The following is a 23,555-nucleotide window of genomic DNA, read 5'->3' on the forward strand; positions in this document are numbered from 1 at the left end:
TACACTTCACTGACTCAGTCGCTACACAAAGAATTCCTCATCATTTCTGGTTTGCTATCGTTACTCAAGGTGCTTTATCAGACTAGTGTGGTCTGTACTGCTCATTCCCTTCTGGCCACGTGCCACCGAGAACATCTCTGAGCTGGCCAGAGATCAGTCAGACAACTCGTATTTTCACCTTAACTTAATGAACAAATTTTACACTCCATTCTCCTAAACTGCCAGCTAACAAGCAAGCAGTATGGCTCGGCAACCCATTAACTGCTTTTAGCCAATTTGTGCACCGAAGCAGCTACTTTATCCTTGGAATTCCTAAAAAAAATTATCACTACAGTTCCTCAAACTATTACAGACAAGTTCCGTGGATTTTGCACCGAGCTGAACCTATTTTCTATAATACCCATAAATCTCCAGCAGATAGACCTAAATATTCTCAGAAAAACACGATCGTTTCAGATACAAAAACCCAAACGAAAAAAGAAGAAACAATCCAATTCAAAGAATATTTTTTGCAGAAGCATAGATACTCTACTTATCTATATTCCTTTTTTTTTTTTTTTTAGCATACTGGTAGTTTTTAGCTATCAAGTTATAAAGAAAGGAGAGAGTTCACAGTTACCAAAATACTTGCTTTAGGTGTCTGACTATGCAAAGGAAGCGCTGCACTGATCTGCACTTGCTTATCCCTCTTCCATGTTTGCAACCAACATTTTCAAATCATTAAAACAAAACCACATGCCTTTTGGAAGACAATTCTGTCGTTGCGGATTTGTAGAATAAACACGTTCCTGCTCACAGGACACGTGTCTGCAATGGGCAACAAGAACTTTCCAAAACATGATTGAAGGGAAAAGGTTCTGGAGTACTAAAAAAAGTAAATAAAACAAATTGATGTTGATCAAACAATATTTTTTTCTTAAAACTGATCATCTATTCTCCTCTTTACTAACACCAAACTCTTGACTACTGTACTAGCATTTGGGTACAGGTATCAAAAAGATTGGGGTTTTTTTTTGGGTCACATGCTAGCAACTAAAACCTCTCAATCACAGTTTCTGGAAAACAGCACTGTAAAAGAAACAGGTGTTGTATTACACCCAGTTTTGCAATAGGGTTTCCTGGAGACTGAGGCAAATATATTTTATTTTCCAGAAGAACTGAGGGATAGATGTCAATGTCAAACAAAAACTACATCAAAAAGACTGACTTGTTTTTCCCTTCTGGCTTGTACTGACTACATAGGAAATAAAAGTTCTTCTAAGCTACGATTATATTGAAAGATTACTTTTTCAGCCTTTATGCTCCAAAATACCCTCAATTCAATATAGCATCAAGTACAACACTAATTTTTGACAGTTGCTCTATACCTAAGTAATTTTTAATGATTACTTGGAAAGGAAAAGAAACTTTTCCAATGTAAGAATTTTGCTTGCTTTTGTAAAATGTTGAAGTAATTTTTTCTGGCAAATGCAAGGAGCATGATGTGAAGAGGTGGCAGCAGAAAGACCAACTCAAAGAACTCGAATCATAATGCAATGACTGGGGAACCCATCTCCCCACCAGTTATTTTGCATAAAATACTCTATATAAATAAAATTTAATTAGATGTAAAGACTTACTGGACTGTATGGTGAAGGAAAGCTTTGTCCGTGGAGTTATCGGGGGTGGCGTCCCTTGGGAGCTGGGGGGTGACGGGGAGACGGAGAAACGTCTTTCACTGGAAATGACGTTTATGACTTGGCTTTTTGGTCTCTGTGGTCGCAGTGGGCTGATCTGCACAAGGACAAAACCAGGGAAAATCCCAGTTGTTTCACTGCAGCACAGCACCGGTACAAGCAGATACTGGCTGGTACCATCGCGGTGAGACAGTAAAGGAATATATTAATATATTGTTACCGAGCCGCAGACCTTGGGAATACTGCCTTTTCCCCATGACCTCCTGAACAATAAGCGTGCAATGACAACATCCAATACTTGCGATTTAATGCAGTATTTCAGAGCTCCAAATATTCTTCCCTTCTTCCCAGAAATCCCAATGAGGCTTAATCCACACACTTTCCTGTAGCCTGGCACATTTTTCTGCGAAGCAGAGCCAATTCCCCAAACACTTGCTTAATAACAGCTAAACAAGTCTACATCCTTACGTAAGATTATACAATATGCAAAGTATTTTCTTCTCACAGGGCTCTACGTTCCTTTTACAATTTATTTCTTTAATTGTTTGCACGGTCATACTCTCTTCTGAGGAAGCCATCGGCTGTCCAGAGACACTTTCTTGACGGTGCATGTTTGTGCTTATATTTAATTCACTGAAATATCCATATTGTTCTGCTCTGGCGGCTTCACGGTCCATTTAAGTTTTCCATCAGAAACCCTGAAATGATATTTGTAATCTGATGGGCAACTTATGGTGACTCCTTTTACTGGCCCTAATTCTGAGCTCTGCTGTTTGTTACCCATCCCCATATTTCTAGTAATCGCAGCTGAGAAAGGAATTTTTTTATTTCCAGGAGATCACAGAAAATGGAGCAGCAGCCTGAAGTCGAGACGGGAAGAGCAGCCAAGGTGCTGCATTAGGACAAAACAGAAAATGCCAGCAGCAATTCATGCTTTTTTGAAGAATTTTGCCATTTCGCAATGTTTTCTTAAAAAGTATGTTGTGAAGGAGAAATCTAAAATGAGGTATGAGCACTTCCTTTTATTTTCAGAAAACAAACCCTAAGAGGGTTTGCATCAAAGGCTGTGTCTGAGACCCTTCTATGAGAAATGAATGACCACAAAGTATGTAAATTGTTTTGAAAGTTCATCAAGAGCTCAGGGTAACCTTTCAGAAATTTGCCCAATACTAAAATTCAAGTCCTAAAGACTCCAAAGTTTTGTTCTTCCTACATCTTTAAAGCCTGCTTTTAGTAGAATGGATAAACGTGGTAATGACTTTCTCAGAGGCATATTATTATAAAAAAAAGCAACTAAGGAAAATACACTAATTGATTGGGAAAGCTGCAACGCCAGAATCAAGAGAAAACCCAAAAACTAGATTCAAGTTCCCAAGTTAACCTGGTCTGTAGCTACTTATGTCTAATAAATTTTAACTTCTTCTGCGATTGACAAGCTTGGTCCTCTTCTTAAAGCTTCATATAAATCACAGTTCTGCTAGGGAGCATGAACCCTTTGGAGACCACTAATCCATAATGAACCCCTTGCTAATTTATTTTTGGTCTAACGAAAACAAGACCAATAGCGAGTGATGTTAGACGCCACTAAATCAATCAAATGTACAGGCCTGTTATTCTGATTTCTAACTCAAGCTTTCGGGGGGTCTGTTAACTACCTGGCTTCAGTGTTAGGTTTGCTATCAGCTCATGGAATCAAACAACTAACAATGACAATTTATGTTAAAGAAGTTTATGTGATACTTAAGATAAAAATCTCTAGAACACTATAAAGACATTACTGATCTTCACATACCAAAGTGCTTAATTTATCTTCTGATAAGATCACAGGAGCACAGGATCTCTGTAATTAGGGCTCGGGTTTTGATCAGTCAATAAATTCATTATGACAACAGTGCAATTTGGAAAAAAGTATCTAAGCCATACAACTAAACAAACTGGCCTCCGAATGCTCCTTTTGAAAGAAAATGTAAAAGCTCCAGGAAATAATTCTGCAGTTTTATACGCTTCCCACATTCTTCCATGATGATTCATTTCCTGCCCTGAAATACAATTTTCTTCTTCTGTGGCTGATGCTCTTCTCCCCTAAGCTCTGCTGCTCCTCTGGGGACCTGGGAGATGCCATCGCAATGTTCAGGCTTAGTCAAAATACAACTGCTGCAATGTGCAGAGTTCAAAGCATTGCATCAAAAAGGCGAGAAATATGGAAATCTATGCAAAATTTATTTTCTGCCTGAAAACTAAGGATGCTCACCTGGCTAGCTTTAAACAAACTAGGGCTGACCCAAAATTTACTGAAGTCAATGGAAAAACTCACCGGCTTCAAAGGAGTTGGGGTGAAAAGCCTGGGACGAACAGAAAGGATTTTAATCCGAGTTTTTGCTGAGCTAATACTGGGCCTAAGGCCACATCAGACAAAACAACTCTGATCTTCCAAGAAGTCAGAAGACACATCTGAGAGATTAACTCATTTCTGGATGGAAAAGAAGGAGCAAATCCAGAAAACAGAGAAACTGTGGCTGAAGGTCTAATATTCTGGTACAAACACCAAACCAAAAGACTTAGAGGATCTAGTCATCATAGGTCAGACAAAAATTGTTTTAAAAGTCCAACGTAAACGGTGCAGCCACCAACAAATAACTCCGCTGAGTTACAAGTTGGTCCTACAAGCACTTGCACAAATCTTTAAAAGAACATTACATTTATTTCTGGAGGGCAAGTTTTAAACTCTTGGCCTCAAAACAGGTGTCCGGGCAGAGATTTGGAGGTTACAGTTTGCTCACGTACTCCCTGCTCCAGCTTAAAACGGCCTCGCTTTCCATTTCTGAGCTAAAACCTCTCAAGTTACCTAAGCCTTTAGGACAATTTCAGTGAATTAAATATATGCCAAGAAGAGAGAGCTTAAGAGAGATATGTCCTGTAGTTAATATTCTTACACACAGCCAGCAGGGAACTGCTTACGATTTTCTGCTCAAAATAGCCTTTCAAGAAGACGTAATTGCCATGCACGGAATGACCTTGTAACACTTCCACCAAAAGTGTCTTGCAGTAGTCAGCTGAAATATGAGAAAACCCGTCATGATCTACTGGGAACCATAAATTTAAAAGGCTGCTGAAATGGTAGCGTTTATTTTACTTAGGATATACCATCTGTTCTTTTTATCAAATAGTCATATAGAGCTTTTGGTTGAGATCTTCATACAAGGTACGATGATTTTTTTACACTGTAAATAAAATCTGCATTTTTGATTCGTTATCACATATTAACATCGTAGCGTTTTCCCTTAAGAGTTATTTTGTGTCTAAAAATAAACTAAATCAAAAAACTCAACCTTTTTCTTTAAGATGAGAAAGAACACTGCTCAGAATTAGATAAAGCATTACTTGCTAATAAAGTTACCGTTTCTGAAAGGATCACTGCTTCAGACTGCTGCAGAGAAATATCAGTAGACTTAAAATCTTTATCGAATATCTCTTGATGCTTGCTGTTCCTTTTCTCCTTCTTCTTTTCTTTCTTATCTTTATCTAGGTCATCCTTGTCCAATTTATCTTGAGACCTAGAATGCATCTTTTTTGGCAGGAGGGGCTCCAGCACAAACCTAAAGAAACATTTTGTCGCTTAGATCAATAAAATACTGTTTTCAAAACACCTCATTTTCATCTACATATTTCCCGAAGTCTCACTTGAGTTAACGATGCTCTGCTAATCCAGGAAAACTAATTAGAGAGAAAAGGAGGGGGCAGAAGGTCATAACAATCATAATTGTCTTAGAATAAAATTTACTGCAGAACTGCTGAAGAACCAGTACTGCGTATTTCCCTGCTCTGTAGTAAATTTACTGGCTTACAGCTACACAAACTCCCATTTCACTGTATGTGGTTTACATAAAAATGAGTTTCTCATTCAGTACTCCCACTATAGATGCTGGGGCACCAGCAGGAGCCTGGAAACTCCAGTGGAAATCAGCACTATGCCAGTGCTGTACAATTGTACATTGCATTAAAGAAATGTCACGCCCACTCCCCTGCACCTTGGGGACAGTTCATGGATCTACAATGGCTTTAAGGATTTCTTTAAAAAATAGTCAAGAGGCCGAATTCCTCCTGAGAATTTTTTTTTTTTGGTAGACAAAGAGGATGTATTTATTATCCAGAGAAGGAATAACAGTTGAGAAATTGTTTTGCAGAGGTGTCGTGATTTTGCGTTGAACATGTACAACACAAAACACTTTCTAATCCTTGTGACTCATCAAAAGTACCTTTTCACAGAAAAAAGCAAACACCACTCTTAATGCAAAGGAAACACCTATACATTGCACAAAAGCATGAGGCAGAGGTTTAATCACAGACACAAGCACCATTCCTGTCCATAACAACACCCCGTGTGTGTATGTTTGGTTTTGCATGCATGAGGAGATATAGAATATATCCATAACGTACCCATACGAGTGTGCACGTCTATACTCACAGATCCACGGCTCTGCTCCCCTAGAGCACACTCTGGAGCCAGGAGGGCTGAGCTGGCTCGTTCCGATATTACAGATAAGCTCAGGAATGAAAAATCGGTCAGACAATAACTAAGGGCAAGGTTGGTTTCCAAAAAGCCAATGTATTTCCCCACCTGGAATGCTTCAAGTGTGTGAATATAGGCAAGGCTGATACACTGTTCCATCAGCTCTGCAATTTTTACAGTCCATGACTATTTTTTTTTCTGGCTACAAAGGAAAAAAATCTTTAGGGGTTTCACGAACTTTTAAAGGGAAACTTCATCTTTTTAAGATTTTTGATTTTGTAGGGAAAGCGGTATTCTAAGTAATATTGGAACTCTTTTTAGCTAATTTTTACTTGGTAATTTAAAGGAATCTCTCTTAGCTCACCTTTTTAAATGACTACTTTAAATAAAAGATACATTTTTTTGCTCTTAATAGGCTAAAATGTTCGTAGCTAGGCAAGGTATTTTATAATTTATTTTATGTTATAAACTAAACAAACAACTAAAATCATACCCTAGTTAAAATTACACTGACAGATCTGAAGAGAAGGTCTCAAATCACCACATTACAAAACCAAAACTAAACCAAAAATCCCCAGACAAAGAAACCAGTTGACTTTTTAGCACTGGAAAAGTATTTACTCTCTCACAGCGATACATGAACCTACAGGACATAATCTTTGCTGTGAAATACCGGAGGGTTCATATCTCAATTTGCAGTGAAGCTGCAGCCCTGAGGAGAAAGCCTTGGGGTGTTGGTTGATGAGAACGTCAACATCACCCATCGATGTGTGTTCACGGTCCAGAAGACCAACTGTGTCCTGGGCTGCATTCAAAGTGTGACCAGCAAGTCAAGGGAGGGGATTCTCCCACTCTGCTCTACCCTGGTGAGACCCCACCTGCAGTGCTGTGTCCACTTCTGGGACCCTCAACATAAGAAGGACATGGACTTGTTGGAGCAAGTCCAGAGGAGGCATGAAGGTGATCAAGGGCTGGAGCACCTCCCTTATGGAGACAGGTTGAGAGTTGGCGGTGTTCAGCCTGGAGAACAGAAGGCTCCAGGGGACCTTGTTGCTGCCTTTCGGTACCTAAAAGGGCCGATAAGAAAGATGGGTACAGACCTTTTAGCAGGGCCTGTTGTGATGGGACAAGGGGTGATGGCTTCAAACTGGAAGATGGTAAATTTAGATTAGATATGAGGAAATTCTTCACCATGATGGTGGTGGGACACTGGAACAGGCTGCCCAGAGAAGCTGTGGATGCCCCAACCCTGGAGATGTTCAAGGCCAGGTTGGAGGGGGCTTTGAGCAACCTGGTCTAGTGGACGGTGCCCCTGCCCATGGCAGGGGCTTGGACCAGATGATCTTTAAGGTCCCTTCCAACCCAAACTGTTCCATGATTCTAATCCTAATCATCTGCATTAGCAGCAACATCCAAAATTATTTTGTTGTTGTTTGAAGCCCTAAATGTCCTTCAGTTTCCAGTCTATGTGAGGTCATTTGACGGAAAGATGCTCAAATCAGTCCCCGCTGCAACAGCTCCTGCACCATTACCCTCACAACCAAAGCCAAAATCACACGGGTTGGGAGACAAAACTGCAAGCTTTTCTCATCCCATTTTACAGAGAGGGAAAAGGCGGGGGCAAGGACTTGCCCAGGGCCACAAAGCCCATCAGCGGCAAAGCCCAGACCAGAAGACAGCTCTCCCAACGCCATGTGTTTTAGCCACCTAAACAGCGTATTTTATCCGCTTCTGCTGGGCTCTGCTGGGCCGGAGGGCAGTGACTGCAAGTTTCCAAGAGGAATCGCCATTCTTCAGACAATTATTAATTGCTTCGCTTCTAGGCAATACTATTATTAGTGCTATTAGTTATTAGTACGCAATGCATCCGTGACAAAATGTGCTAGCGTGCCATGCTCCTACATGAAGTACATTAGGACTTAAAGCAGATGGCAAATCACACGGGGACTTCCCCGCTCCCAACCACTGCTTCTAAGTGCTCACATTTGTACTTCTAACTCCCATTTTAAGCAGCGAATAAACCCAAGGTCCTTTTTTAAAGTCAGTGTTTTATTTATACACAGAGTGGGGAGTTGTAAAAGACATCCTATGTCAATGTCTGCTTTGAGTTTTTACTGTTTAAAAGCTCTAAAGCAGAAGCTGAGAGATGGTGTAAAATATAAATCAACTGATCTGGGCAAGACAGTCTGTCAGCTCCATTTTTAATTGTTTTTCTCTCTAATCTCAGAATTAACATATGAAGAGTGGGAAAATGGGAAGCAGGAGAGGACAACAGACCATAAACCCAAGGAACTACAGTAGGTTCACGGGTGAACTTCTTCCGAGTTAGGAGTGACAAACCACCTACATGATTTTTACAGTCATTTGAATTTTTGAGGTTTTTCATTATGTTATTTACATCTGATGATTTTTCTTCTCTGGCTCCACTGATCAAGCAAATGAGCTTTTTTTTAGGTATTCTCAGTGATGATAGTTGCTCATTATATTTTTCTTGCATGTATTACAAGCTGTATTGGCCGGGGTCGGAGCAGGATCTGCACTGTGATCCTTTGTGAGTTATTTTGTAATATACATACTGAATGGACTCATGAGATTCCCCCAAAACTGCGGAGGGACACCTGTCACAACAGAACTGGGATGGAGGTGCAAAAATTAAGAAAACTGCATCCAATGGAGAAAGAAAAATGCATATAATGGTTTTGAAGGGAAAAAAAGAAAGAGCTAGAAGCAGGCAGGGAAAGAATCAATTTTTCTTCTGAGATAAAGTGAAGTTGCCCCCTGACTTGGGAGTTTAGTTATTCCCAACTTCCAGCAAGACAACTTTTGCAGATGAATTAGTCAAAATGCATTATTGTCTCTGCTGTCCTACATTTATATCAACATGACTCAGCGTATATATGTTATAGAGTGTAACGTAATGAGAGCTGAATTGTGCTCCGTTTGCTGTTCTTCCCAATGGTACATAAACTGTTTGTAATCAAGGTAAGCATCACGTTGGTCCTTAGGTGCTGTATTTAATTTTACTTGATGCTTTTACTCTCTAGTCAGGTAATAACTCCCTCTGAAGGTGCACAAGGGACACAAATGTTTCTAGCACATCTATGTACATTAGTGGCCCTTCCGGAGGCTTTTAAAAAACTGCCGCCTTGGTCAAATATTGAATTTCTGGATTACGGGAATGCCTGGGGGGAGGAAGAGGGAGAAAAGGGACTTCTGAGGCTGCATGGAAGCCCCAGAAAGAAAACAGGTTATTTTGTTCTTTTGAGGGATGCGACTGTGAGACGGGGTTTATCAACAGAATTCCCAGTTCTCATGTGAAATATCTTGGTAAGTCTTAAAGTACAATCTTGCCATAAGCAGCTTTTGCTCTGGCAGCAAAAGTGAGAAGAAATGATCGAGCCGCTAGCTAATCCCTCCCTTCTCCAAAAATCCACCTGTTAACTGCGATGGGGCCAGCGGAACACGTCTCATCACTGACTTTGCCTTATGAACTATCACACTTGCAATATTTTAAAAGGGGATAATTTATCTCCTGTTTGTGTGGAGGTTTTTGTTTAAAAGCTTAGGGGATTTTGTTTCTCTTTGTTTTAAAGAGGAGCGAGAAGAGCATTACATTTACCTTGATTAAAAAAAAAGGAGAAAGAATATATCTTAAGATAAATGTCTGTATAGGTTGGGGTTTTTTTAGCCAATATTAGGGTGGCACTTGAAAGTGCCATCCCAACCCTACACTAGTTGTGTCACATTAATGTTGGTGTTTGTGGGGTATTATGATGAACCAAATCTGGACGAAAATACACAGGGAAAAGACCCAACTGAAAAACCCCACAGTTGTATATGAGCTCAAACAAATGTCGTGCTGTCACACAGGAGTCAGTAGGATCAGAAGGAAAAACACCGTGACAGCACCGAGACCTGGAGCGGGGTGGTGACGATCCTCAAAACCTATAGATGTGCCCACCAAATGGTGAGATTTGTGGAGATAAGCCCCAAGTGGGCATTTCTTACTCACCCATCGGAGCCAGGCCGGGAAGGCGTGCTGTCGGAGGAGATGGAAGACACCGACGCCACGGAGAGGGGTCGCGAAGATGACGGCATGGTGAAGGATCTCACCATGGAGCGTGGGCGACTGCCCCGTCTATCATCCAGGCTTGAAAGCTGCAGGAAAGAAACGTGAGATCTCACTTCTTAAATCGCAACGTAGCTCACACGGGGAAAAGTCTGATGGCTTTTCTTCCATGTGGAATTTTATATCATCCAATTACAAATCATGTTTAACAAGAAAGAAAACAATTCTAAAGAATATCCACTTAAAGCACTAAGAAGAAATGTGTATAATTTTAAATATATTCCAATAATTCATTCGCTTCAATGGAATTTACATGCTTTTTTTTTTCACATCTGGGCTTTAAAAAGGAGCTTTTTACAAGTAACTTTTTTTATTTTAATCCATCTCTGAAACTGAAGTGACTGCCCTGTCAGTGTATTTGAATGAAAAGGAGTTTTTAAAAAAACAAAATTAAAAAAAAAAAACACTAAGAAGAACTTTATGTCAAGAAAGCCAATTTACAGAGTGACATGCAGGTTAAGAAGAAAATATATGAAAGACATTTTTTTGTTTCAGACAATTTCAGACTTCTGAATATTTATACAAGCTTCGTTAGTCATTAATAACTGATATATGCGTAAAATAATTGAACTCTTTCAGTCAACAAATAAGAATCTCATGCTGTTTAATTACAGGTATATTTTCCACCCTGTCAGCTACTGGTAAATTGGCCTTGTACAAGGAAGACAGAAGCGATAAAACTCCATCAATCCTGACAATTCTTACTGGTGGGTAGAGTGAAATTAGGAAGATAACACCACCTGCGTATGACTTTCCAGTCATCTCCCCGATGATGTAAACGTATATTATTGAAGTGACTGACATGCAAGTATCATTAATGTCAATTATTTCTGTTCTCCTTGGGAATAAATTACTATTTGAACTTCTCTCTTCCTAAATATATTAGCAAGATGAGATTCGAAGGACTACAGACCGAACACCATGTAGAAGGACACCAAGGACACTGGGGGGTTCAGCTGGAGAACAGGAGCTGAGGGGAGACCTCCTGATCTCTGACCTGCCTGAAAGGAGCTGGGAGCCAGGGGGGGTCGGGCTCTGCTCCCCAGGAACAAGCGCCAGGACCAGAGGAAACGGCCTCAAGTTGCGCCAGGGGAGGTTGAGGTTGGATCTGGGGAACAATTTCTTCCCCCAAGGGCTGTGGGGCATTGGAACAGGCTGCCCAGGGCAGTGCTGGAGTCACCATCCCTGGAGGGGTTGGACAGACGGACATGAGGTTCTCAGGACATGGGGCAGTGCCGGGGGTGAGTTATGGTTGGACTCGATGATCTTGAGGAGCTTTCCCAACCAAAATGATTCTCTGATTCTACAAAGGCTGGCAGATTCCACATAAGATCTCAGTATTCCCATAAAAAAAAAAAGAAGACATCGCTATAGACACAAGTGGAAATGAATCTTTGAAGGAAGGTCTGCCATAAAACACAACAGGACACCTCCTTGGCGGGGTGCATGGGGTGTCCCACTGCCAAGATGTGGGTTTGCAAGAGAGGAGAGACTACGAGCAAGGTCACCTTGGCTGCACAGACATGATACGTTCGCTACCTCTGCGTTAGAGGGCAAATGGGTCTTTCTCGATAAACATACATGATTTACTTTCTGGAGCAGTGAGAAGATATGTACAGCATATGCAAGTTTCACATGCTGCTGTCGTTTCACAAATAAACCTAAAAGTTATAGTGTGTTTACAACAGTGCTGGCAGGACTACCAGGAGACAGAGATAAAACTCACTCCGGCAGCCCTCAATATATTATTAGGACATCGGCTCCGCATAGTCTGTCCTAGAGCAACTCTAACCACTTGTATCTTTGGTCCTTAAGTAATTTAAAAAAATCGATTAATATAATAGCACCCAATCCCCGTGGATTTTCACTGAATTGTCAATTATATTCTCAATTACGAAGTTGTATGCTGGCTTTCTAGTCTTCCTCCCCAATGTGTAACACTCAAAGGCAGAACAAAAACCCCATGGGAAATGTCACCAAATTCTTGGCTATGCCTTAAAGATGAAGAAGCAACTGAAAACAGCTTGTTGGAATGACAGAAGCTTGAACTCCAGGACTACTCAATCAAATTAAATATCTATTATCAAATATCTAATATCTAGATAGCCATTTATCGCCTGCCTACGTTTAGGATGGTGCCGGAGTACATAAGGCTGCACACGCCTGGAGAGCAGCACAGCCCTCACATTCCAAATGGAATGACACATTTTTATTTTTATTTTTTGTTTTAAACTAAATTCCTTAAAAATGGAATGCTGGAGAACTACCTTGACTTTCAGGGAATAGATTCAGGCAATTTAGAAATTGCTTCCATGCTGGACAATGAAAGTCCCAAGCCTCTCTGAATACCTCTTATAGCATCTGCTCCGTATTTAATAATTCGATAATTCAACACCGCTTTCTTCATCAGTGAAAATTACAACACAGAAATACAAAGTTGCCGGTAATTTACAGAAATTCCACGTATTTGGGAAGCATCAAGTCAGCAGGTGACTTACGACAGCTCGGACCCCGTACTGTTTTTCCACTTTGTCTTTCAGCTGCCTGAAGCAAGCCTCCATCCGCTCGTGGAACGGCCGCAGAGCATCCGTCACCTTCTCCCCGTGGATCCGGATGCCTTCGGCCAGGAATGGGATCTGGAAAACAGAGGAACGCTGCTGCCCAAGGAGTCCTTCCCAGGTGAAGGGATAGGGCAAGACTCCCATGGATATTGCAAGAGGAGTGGAAGATCTCATGGAATAATGAAAAAGAAGAGGAGGTGAGGAGGAGAGAAGAGGAGAAGAAAGGAGAGGAAAGGAGAGAAGAGGAGAGGGGAAGGAGAAGGAGAAGGAGGAAAGGAGAAGGATGAGAGGAGAAGGATGAGAGGAGAAGGAGAAGGAGGAGAGGAGGAGAAGGAGAAGGAGAAGGAGAAGGAAAAGGAGAAAAATAATTTGCCATCAGCATCACCATCACCCGTTGTATATGAAGCACAACACAATAAAAAAGAACCTAAAAATCTGTTATACATTATTTCCTTTCTTGTCAATTAACCAAAGTCCTTTAAAATTAATCCACCTATAGTTCTGCCCAGTAATCGCACAGTGGAGGTACAGCTGAATTTATCAGAAAGCACAAATATTCCTGTGATGTTAAATTCACAGGCCCCCATACACGCTGTATTTTAAAATGGCAAACTGATGAATGACGACTCTCACATCGGGTTATTAATATCAATCCTTCTCCAGTTTCATGAGAATAAAACCTTGAAGGAGAAGATACTTGTATGTTTTCATTAATAAATGCTATTTCTAAACTGCAAATGAGCAGCATATGTATCTATTGCAGAGCGATATCTATTAATAAAACATATAGTTTTACACACTACACATTTCTCCTTGGAAAAAATACTTTATTTTCTTTGGGCACAAAACAGCAGAGAAAAAAATTAAATTAATTCTCTTCTGTAACTGAAAATAATCATTCATCTTCAAGGCTTCTGTCACAAAATATCCATGCCAACACAGGATTATACAATTAGTTCATAGTGTGGAGGTGTAGCTGACCTTTTAAAATGTTTTAAGAGAGACATTTTCATCCCCACAGCTATCCAGACATACCATTAGAGTTTTCTACCTCCAGCTTAGGAAAAATATTTCCTCTTCCAGGTCCGTTTCAGCCCACACACTGCTCTGATTCTAACTTAGATATTCTCCGCAGCAATCAAGCTAAGAGGCCTCTTCTTAATAATTCATAATTAAATCATAATACTGATTAAAACCAGATTTTTCTAATAAGACCGAGCAGCAATCAGAACGAGTAGCTTTATTATTACGAATATTAAATACATAGATGAATTACAGATGAAGAAACTCAAGAAATCTTATCAAGGTGGTTCTCTGTGACTTGGCAGTATTTAAATGGACACAGTTTCTTCTCCTGAAAGACTACAAAGAAAAGAAAGAATAATGACAAAATTCTTACCGTAGCCACTTATATTTGTAGCCATATGGATTCGCACTCTACAAAAATTAAAGACTGAAATCAGAATTTTTCCCTTCCCTGAATAATCAAATGAATTTCCAAATTTTCAGAAGTATCAAGCCACACTGTGACCCTCCTATTTTTCAGGGATAAGCGGTCACTTGGCTCATTTATTTAACACAACCTGCTGACTTTTTAAACGAATTGTTTTTAAAAAAGTCAATTTACCAAGATGAAGTACATGTGGGGTCTGAAGCTTCAGAAAACGCACTAATGAGCCTGTCCTAGGGAGCGGCCATCTCCAAGTTAGGAAATCAAGTAATATGAAGTAAATGACATTTTTTTTGCAGGGAAATGTCCCAGTCAGGGAAAAAAAAAAAAAATCTCGGTGCTTCAAACAGTGCCCCAAACAGAAGGTGCTAAGGAGGGTGTCACTGTTGATATATTCCAGAGTTGTCCAACACGCTTCTGGCACTCGGAGAAGAAAAGTAATAGGACAGTTGATGGGCAGATCTGCTGGGATGGGGTGGGAGATCGTGAGCACCTGGTGGCCACCTGGGACAGGAACTGTTGAGTCAAGAGATCAAGGAACAGGAGGAACCAACTCCAAGGGAATGAAAGAAGACCAGAAATCATAGAAGAAGAAAGAGCTGGTCATTCCTTATCAGAAGCTGAATTTGATAAACTTCCCGTGGCTTTGCTACAGAACTTCGGCAAGATTTCTGAGTCGGGATATTTTGGTCTCCTTGTCTAAGGGAGACCAAAGACCAGGCAGGACGGGGCTCTGAGCAACCTGAGCTGGTGCAGATGTCCCTGCTCATGGCAGGGGGGGCACTGGGGGACCTGGGGAGGTCCCTTCCAACCCAAACCATCCTGTGATTCTATTAAGATGACTTAATCTTTTAAATCTTTATCAACTACAGAAAGAAAGTACCTTCAGACTGTTCTACCATTTCTGCTTCACCTTCTACGAACTCCCAAATTCTTCCTCCGTCTCCTTTCCAGACATTGACACAGGGAAATCTGGTGACGAGTGACACTGAATTTTAAACCTATTTGTGTCTTTGTAGGATGCAGAGACAGAATTTTGCCATGTTCACGGTACTGCCAGCTCCTTTGGCTCTGGAGCAACGGGGGGGTTTGCTTATGGCTCGATTTCTAAAGACCCTACAGGGTCCCCTCACCTTTGGAGAGGTGAATGAAAAAGTAAAGGTAACGTAATTAGCTGAACTAGAAACAAAGGAGCTGAATGAGGAAGGAAACCAGCTCGATATAGCACTTATTCCATAACTCCAATCTTTGTTGATTTTAAAATTTTATAGTTCCACTGAAACCTAAAATTATTCCCCGATTTTTATTTTATTTTTTTTTTAGGATCTTGATCTGCTTGGCTGAAAAGAATGAAAAAGCTACATACATTTAAATTATTAAAACTAATACAAAATCTTAAATCTCAAAAGAAAATCTTTCATAATAATGGTATCATAAAATATGATTGTAAAAACTTAGTTTTGCATGCTAGAGCTCTTTCAGCTATCTAGAAGTAGCACAAGATTTTTATGCAACACACTAGTTTTGGTATGCTGTAAATATATTTGCTAAATGCAAAGTGATTAATGTCATCAATCATTCATTTTATTACCATAATTTCAATCAATCATTTCATTATCTTCATGTTAAAAAAAAAAATCAGCTTCAAATGGTGTAGGTGCATGGAAACATTTTTTTCTAAGTTGAAAAAGCACTAAGATGGACAAAAATTGACACGGCTTTACTAATGATATTTACCTGAAAAAATAATAGAAAAAAAAAGCAGTATACTTAAAGCTCCCTGGAATTATAAAGGGATAATATCCTGAAGAGGATTAATTCCCCAGCACAATGGAGAAAAATGTAAGGTAAGGGGATAGAAAAAAAAAAAAAAAAAAATTTAACTAGTCAGCTGATAATATGATTGTCAGGCTACTATTTCATATATCCAGATTGATTTATACAGCACAAAGCAAATCTCTGTGTGATTACAAAACTCCAAGCCCCACATTATTGAAAAATGAAAACTCATTTTTGGTTTCCATCACTGTCGGGCTGTGATGAATTCCGATCGCTGCCTCAACCTCCAGCGTTCCAACAACGACTCCCTCCCCGACACCGGCGCTCGGCTCCCACCCGAATAATTCAAGAGGAGGTTGAAGTCTTAGGATACGCTGAATGTGTGTGAAACCTCTGAGGTAATTTAAAAGCACTGACTTCCACTCTGAAACAGCTAGACCTTTCAGTGAAAAAAAATTTTCATATATAAAAATAGTTTTTGATCACTCTTCTCTCTTTTTCTGGTTCCTATTGTTTTGGAACTACAATACTGATGGGAAATTATGTATTTAAAACCACTGAATAATTGAAATACAGTGTAATTAGCTGCCATATGTATTTTCAAATGGTAATATTACTTTAATACACAAAATGTCACCAAAGTGAATCTTTGCTGAGGAAAAAGTGTGTTCGTAATTCATTTGAAGTATCGTTATCAGAGGCAAAGACAGAGAGTTTATATGAAGTAAAGTCTTCTGGGATCAAATTATTTTCCTCTCTAAAACTTAAAGCTCCTAAAATCTAATTTTCTGTAAAAGCTCACAACAAAATAAATAAATAAATGCATAACTTTTTTGCAGACCAAAAGTGTTTTATTCAGTGACAGTTTTATGGTCTTCAGAGGGTTATGTTTTGGCTTTTCTTGAATTCTGTATCTTTGGTTCTACTACCTCTAAGATTGAAACCTACGGAAATGTAAATTATTCCCCTTATTATAAAGACAAAATGGAATATAAAAAGACTCTGCACTTTTTTATTCTGGAAGAAAAACATTTCTAGTCTTATTGGTATTTTTTTACTTATCATAAAATTATCTTGGGACTACTGGAAAATGTCTAGTATATGACTGTGGAATAAAATTTGAATTGTTTCTTGTTAGCCCTGGAAATTATCTTTTGGTAGATGTAAACTCAGATTTTCACCCAAGAGGGTTCCTGTTTTGTCTCAGGCACAGGGCTAGAAGTCTGGGTTCCATTTCCAGTTCAGGAAGTATTCCCCATGGGATCTTACATTTAAATAATTTCTGCTCTCATATGTCATCATAAAAATACCGGCTAATTTTACATGCTTTATGAAACAATAATGCCTTTACACCATGTCATACAGCAAATGAAGCAACGGATTCACAATGATGAATTTAATAAATATTTTGCATGCAAGTTAATTTTTGCAACTCTCACATTTAATATTCTGTACTAAAGCTACTACAAGCATAAACAGAAAGTTTAATAAATGGAAAATATGTTATTTGAAGAAAGAAGTGAGTATGTGAAGAAATACTGTCTCGGTGTGTGCACGCAGGAAAAGGGACTGAGGCTTAAGCATTTCATCTTACTGTCTGAGACGAATTTCTCAAATTAACCTTAGAAAATTAAAATGCAAAACCAAATTGCCAATAACACTAACCGATATTATTATGAACTATCTTCTCACTTGATATAGATATTTTCACTGTATTAGGGTTCCAAAAAAAAAAAAAGAAAAGAAAAAGAGGTTGATCATGTTTGTTCCCTGCAGATTTATCAAATGACGAACGATGTCAGATCTGAAAAGATGAACTTTAGCTCAAGTTCCAAGACAGTTTTAAATGGCAAAGAATTGTACACAGGGTGAATAGTTTAATGTCTGAATTTTCTCAGAAGTGACACTAAACTGTCTTTGTACAGCAGTTGGCCCTGACCAACCTGACTTAAAATTCTTTACCTGCCAAGCGATCAGATCCTTCAATTTTTCAATCTTGTCATGATCTTCTGGATGCTCGTGCATATATTTTTCAGTAAAAAAAGCCTAGTTAAGAGAGAGAAATGGGCAGTTATTTCAGAAGATGAATCATTATCTACTACCAAGGAAGAATTAACAGCAGGAAAGATAAATGAATCCAACCAAAATTTCTGCAAAACAGCAGTAATCGCTATAAAGTGAAAATCTAGGAAAGAGATACAGAATTTAATAATGTTTTAAGATTAAGACATTAATCTTTTGGGATCAGTAAAGCAGGCAGATGGTGGTCAAGACCAAATCTCACAGGTAACCCTGCAGAGGACTTGGCACATCTTGGAAATGGCTTTTGAGAAGTTCCCAGGACACCGAGTTGGACTTGATGATCCTTGTGGGTCCCTTCCAACTCAGGACACTCTGTGATTCTATAAGAAGTTTAAGTAGATGAAATGGTTGAGAGTAACAGAAGGACATAAAGGGATGGATACAGCAACATGTTCATCAGATGTACCTTCTCCATTATGTTACAAAATACATGTTGCTTGCTTATGCTAGCTTAATATAATTAATATTCACAACATAAATAATAGATACTGTGCTTAGTTTCCCTCGATGATATCTGATCTCATATAACTTCAAAAGCTAATGTTGTCAACACGTAGCTAAGATTATTTAGAGACATACTTGCAGCCAACTGGTATCTCAGAAGTCTCTACCATCTGATTAATCCTCTAAAAACTCATGCGTTCGAGAGCAAAGGAGAGAATTGCACTTGGTTACTTCGGTCACTGAAGTTCACCCAGAAATTCAGCTCCGGTGTCCAAGTGCACAGGAACACACTGGAGATGTCACCAGTCTCAGTGTCTAAATCTCGTGAGCAACTGTCCACCACGTCCCTGTGTAAGTCCTCTTGCTGCTGAACGGATCAACCCTTACCTCCAACGTAGAAATGCAAAAATGGGCCCATAAATATCAGAAAGACATTAAAAATGGTAAGTTTTAAGCTACGTTGTACAAAGAGGGGACATTCCCATGGTGATTATACACAAACACACACACAGCAGCATTCCAGGACAGTCCCAGAAAGGTGAAGAACCACAGGACAGAGAATTTTGATGTTACCTTCTCATAGTTTGTGAAGCCTCCCATGACCGCAGGGTCCACAATGCCGTTCAGGAGCATCGAGAGAGGGTTAATGGGTAGATTTGGATCGTTTAAATGCTGTTGAACCATATTATTGATCTTATCATTCGTTAGCTGCATGGTTTCTATTGCATTTTCCAGTGGGCTAATTTCAACCTAAAATAAAAACAGAAGGAGGGTTTTTAATCAAGGAGCAGAGTTTTTAACCTGCCACAGAACTGGTTGTTCACCAACTACCATGATTAGGAACACTTCAGGAATTTCAGAACAAACCATATTTTAACCAGTAATTAACAGAAAGGGTGGTTTCAGGCATCTGGTATCTATACACCGTGGTAACTGATACAATAATCAATATTTGTAAAGAAAGTTAAATGCATTTCGCTGGATTACATCTCAGCACCACATTCAGAAAGGCTCTGACGGGAATCACGTGAGGTTTTCGGAGGATTATGGAGAACATCAGAGATTACAAGTTGCTGAGTTTTAGCAGCACAAAGAAGATCCAGCTTAATGTAACAGTAAGAAAGAAATGATAACTTATTGTGGATTTCCTGATGGAAAATGCAACCCTAAGCAGCTCAAAAATCAAGAAGATATTTTTGCGGTGATTATTTTGGTGTATTTCCAAGGAAATAAAGTTTAATATGTTGAAGAGATGACTTCTAAGCAAACTGCTGTGCTTTTTCCCACAAGGTCATGTTTTCTTCATCGGAATGTCGCAGAAATTTTCTCTCTCCCGTAGCCTGGACTTCAGTGAAAAGATCTCAGATTCTTCATGGGATGAATTTACTCTTATCCCGTGTAAAACTTGTTTTATTTTAATTGACTCATCTCCAACTATTATTTACGACCAGACACTGTGTCTTTCAGAACGACAGTTACTCATATTGAAAAAAACAATCTTAAAATATTTAAAATATTGTTAAAATATGCACATTTAGTGAATGGGCTAAAAACTACTAACTTTCAGCAACCCCGGGTGCCGACAGTCCTCACTGGAAGACACAGTCTGCTTACACTAAAAAACCGATGTGGTAGGAATAGAAAAGGAAGGTTAATTGAGGCCTGTGAGGAAAATGCAGGCGTATATTTGATTACACCCTCATTTACATAAATGCTACATAAACAAAGCAGCACTTCTACCTGGCTATCAGTTGCTTACCATGTTTCTGAGAACCACTTATAATCAAATCTCTCTAGTTGTTACTCTTACACCTGCCACCTGATTACATCAAGGATGTTTTAATTAGCATTTTAAAAAGTCTGCCTGGTGAATTATTCTGGAAGGCAGGTAGCGAACCTGGTTTTTCTGCTGCGGAGCAGGCCGGGCTCAGACGGACAGACGACAACTGCCCTTCAGAGCTCAATTCGCTACGAGGGAAACTTGGACTGGCAAAGTAAGCCCATATCCAACATCTGATTCGGCAAGAACTGTTGCGAACATCAAACGCTAAATTTAGGAATCTGTCATTTGTATTAATGGGCTTATAACTCGGCAATAATTTGTTGATGAACCATTGCTTTTAAAGCTCTTGACTAGCTACAGAAATTAGCACTCATTGAGCTGACAGACATCTTTTTGACTTTTCTGTATCAGCAATCATGCCTTTCTTTCTCATTCTCCTTCCTTTACTACTCTTATAATCCTCCCTCTGATTTTTTTAAAAAGCAGATGGAGAATTGCAGGTCCCATCCTACTACTACAAAGTCTGTTTTGAATCTTATTGATAGCTATTTATTAAAAATATCTATACTGGGAAATGATGAGCCTTGTTCCAAGTAGCTTGCTAACTCTGGACACTACACAATCTGTTCAATGCAAACAGAAACGATGTATTCCTGATATGTTCGCATCACTCAAATTTAAACATCAAACCAAAACAGAGATTAGTATTTGTACTTCATAAAACCAAGTGCAATTCCAAGCCCAGTTTCTAATTCGCTGGCTGGCTTCAGCAGATTTTTCCCCTGCAATTACTTGTGTCCAGCTAAAACAAATCAGGTACAGAATAATGAATGTGTGCAACAAATTCTTTGCAGATAATGAGCAGATTGAAAAGGTTTAGGTAAAAGTGCTCAGAGGGAATTTAAAAAGCAAATAGATTAAAGGACATTATGCATGTTGCTATGGGTTATGTAATACAACACACCGCTTTTATTAAATTACTCAGTTCTCCCTCAGCACTGATTTGATATGATCTCACCTCTTCTTTAAAGATATTCTAGTTCCATCAATAAAACGTGAAATGTGCAAAGCTACTTTAACTCATTGTGTTTAGTAAAACATCAATAATATCTGTATCCATAATGAAAATTTAGCATAACAGGGCTGGAAACCTAGCGGTCGTGCTTCCAGCTTTTCAGCTGACGGGAGTCTCGTAGAAAGTCAATATCAATTTTGCAGTAACTGCGTCAGAGTTAGGTCAAAAGTTATCCATTGTCCTCTTCCCACATATTACCAAGTTCCATTCTGGTATCATTTTTCAGCGATGCAACTAATATAATGCTTACACAAAGCTTATAGAAAGCACTCTCCCAGGATTTACGCACATTTCAATGACAACCGTAGCATTCAAGGTGTGTGTGTACAAATTGTTGGCGTAAAGCTGCCTGTCAGGCTGGGCTCTTAACTCGTAAGGAAAAGAGACTTTCATCAGCTTTGCAAGCCTTCATAAACAACGCTTTTTGCCATCATGAGAGAAACACAATCTTCTCCATCAGGATTATATTGAAAATACGAGATTCATTAAAAATTCAATGTGTTTTATTCAGCTGCCTGTTACTGTCAAACATCACATTCACATTCTGTTACTATAGATACCATAGTAATTTTCTGCATTACTTCTGTTCATCGAAATACAACTGTCCAACATAACCTCAATGGAGCAATGAAAAAGGTTTTAATTAATCATATGCAAATTGTTCTTTTCCTTTAAAAATAAGCCTCACAAGAGAGATTTAAAAACTGCAGTAACAATGTTTTTATTGCTACTTAAAAATTACAGCTGCGTAAGAATAATTTAATCTTAAAGGCATTTAATGGATACGTCTTATCTAAACAGTCTAAATGGTAGAACAGAGAAATGCATAATTTGGAGCTACTCTGCGAGGTTGCTAGCGTGTATTTTAGATAACTATGGAGGAGAAACAAAAACAACCTTAAATGGTAAGCCCAGACACATACAATGCATTCCATTTAGGGTATATTTTGAATAAATTACAATCAAAATACCCCAAATCCTCTTTTCCGAGATTCAGACCAGTTTCATTCTGACGTAGCAGGTTCCCCTACACCACCCCACGTCCCTCTTCAGCCACAGGCTGCAACGTCTCACCTGCTGAGAGCCAGAAATACTTTATAAAAGTCCTTCAAATACTTGATCAGACCTTGCCCGAAGGGCCTGGGGGAGTCAGCCCGTATGTTCCTTCTCTCAGGAGTGGAAAAGCGTCACTTGAGTCACCCTCAGTCAATAACCAGCATCCTCAACAAGTCCCCCTTGTCTTAGGACGCCAGATATAACCACATTGATTGCTTGTTCCCAGAACTGAAGCACAGTCGCACAGAAATATAAATGCTCCCTGGCTGTATAAAAGCCTCATTCTTCTATGCAATCTCAATAAAGGCAAATTGATCTTACCATGAAAACTGATTTGACTTCGAACCACCTCAGAATCCCCGGTAATTTGTACGCTGTCACATAGATGGTTCTCTCAATCCACATATTCTGCAAATACAATGTAAACATCGCGTTACCAGTTTGAGAGCTTTTATCTTAACCAAAGCCCTAAAACATGATCTTCAGGAAAAGGAACCAGAGTACGACAGACATTATGAAGCCAAGGGGAAATTTCAAATGGAATTTGCTTGGGGAAATGCTGGAGCGGCACCGATTTAAATAGGTGATCCAGCAGAGAACAAACACCCTCTTACCAAAGAACATGATGTAAAAGATCCACCGGTTTTACTAGATTGTCATTTTCCCCTCGTAACTTCTAGAGCTTTCAAGGACCATCGTCCACAAACCCACATCATCTTGATTTAGGGAAAGCTTCTTGCCCAGGAGCTGGCCCTGCTGGCCCTGATGTCCCATCCTGACCTGAATTTGTGATCCTGTGATTTAATCTGAGCTTTAAAGGGCTTCACTGTAACATCTCCTCGCTGGCTGGAACTGAAGGATACGTGATTTAACATCTCTTCCTTCAACGCGTGCATTTGGTTCAGAACCAACCTCTTGACTTGATTTTGTTGGCACTGGCATACGTTGGTAGCTCATCTTATTTATTAGGAGGCCTTTTTAAAACAGAATTTATTCCATCCTCTATTGAC

General features: G+C 39.4%; 1 protein-coding gene across 2 annotated transcripts in view; it reads right to left on the reverse strand.

Moving 5' to 3' along the window:
- DOCK1 (dedicator of cytokinesis 1) overlaps positions 1–23,555 on the reverse strand; it is a 287,412-nt gene that overhangs the window by 12,815 nt on the left and 251,042 nt on the right. For both annotated transcript variants that reach the window (XM_065639491.1, XM_065639490.1), the window contains exons 44-50: positions 22,867–22,953; positions 19,205–19,381; positions 18,068–18,151; positions 12,814–12,951; positions 10,199–10,344; positions 5,074–5,272; positions 1,620–1,773 (exon numbers count right to left, since the gene is read on the reverse strand). In XM_065639491.1, the coding sequence (XP_065495563.1) occupies positions 1,620–1,773; positions 5,074–5,272; positions 10,199–10,344; positions 12,814–12,951; positions 18,068–18,151; positions 19,205–19,381; positions 22,867–22,953 (985 nt within the window). The remainder of the gene's footprint in view (positions 1–1,619; positions 1,774–5,073; positions 5,273–10,198; positions 10,345–12,813; positions 12,952–18,067; positions 18,152–19,204; positions 19,382–22,866; positions 22,954–23,555) is intronic.

This window comes from Caloenas nicobarica, chromosome 7, assembly GCF_036013445.1.
Source record: "Caloenas nicobarica isolate bCalNic1 chromosome 7, bCalNic1.hap1, whole genome shotgun sequence".
Lineage (NCBI taxonomy): Eukaryota > Metazoa > Chordata > Aves > Columbiformes > Columbidae > Caloenas > Caloenas nicobarica.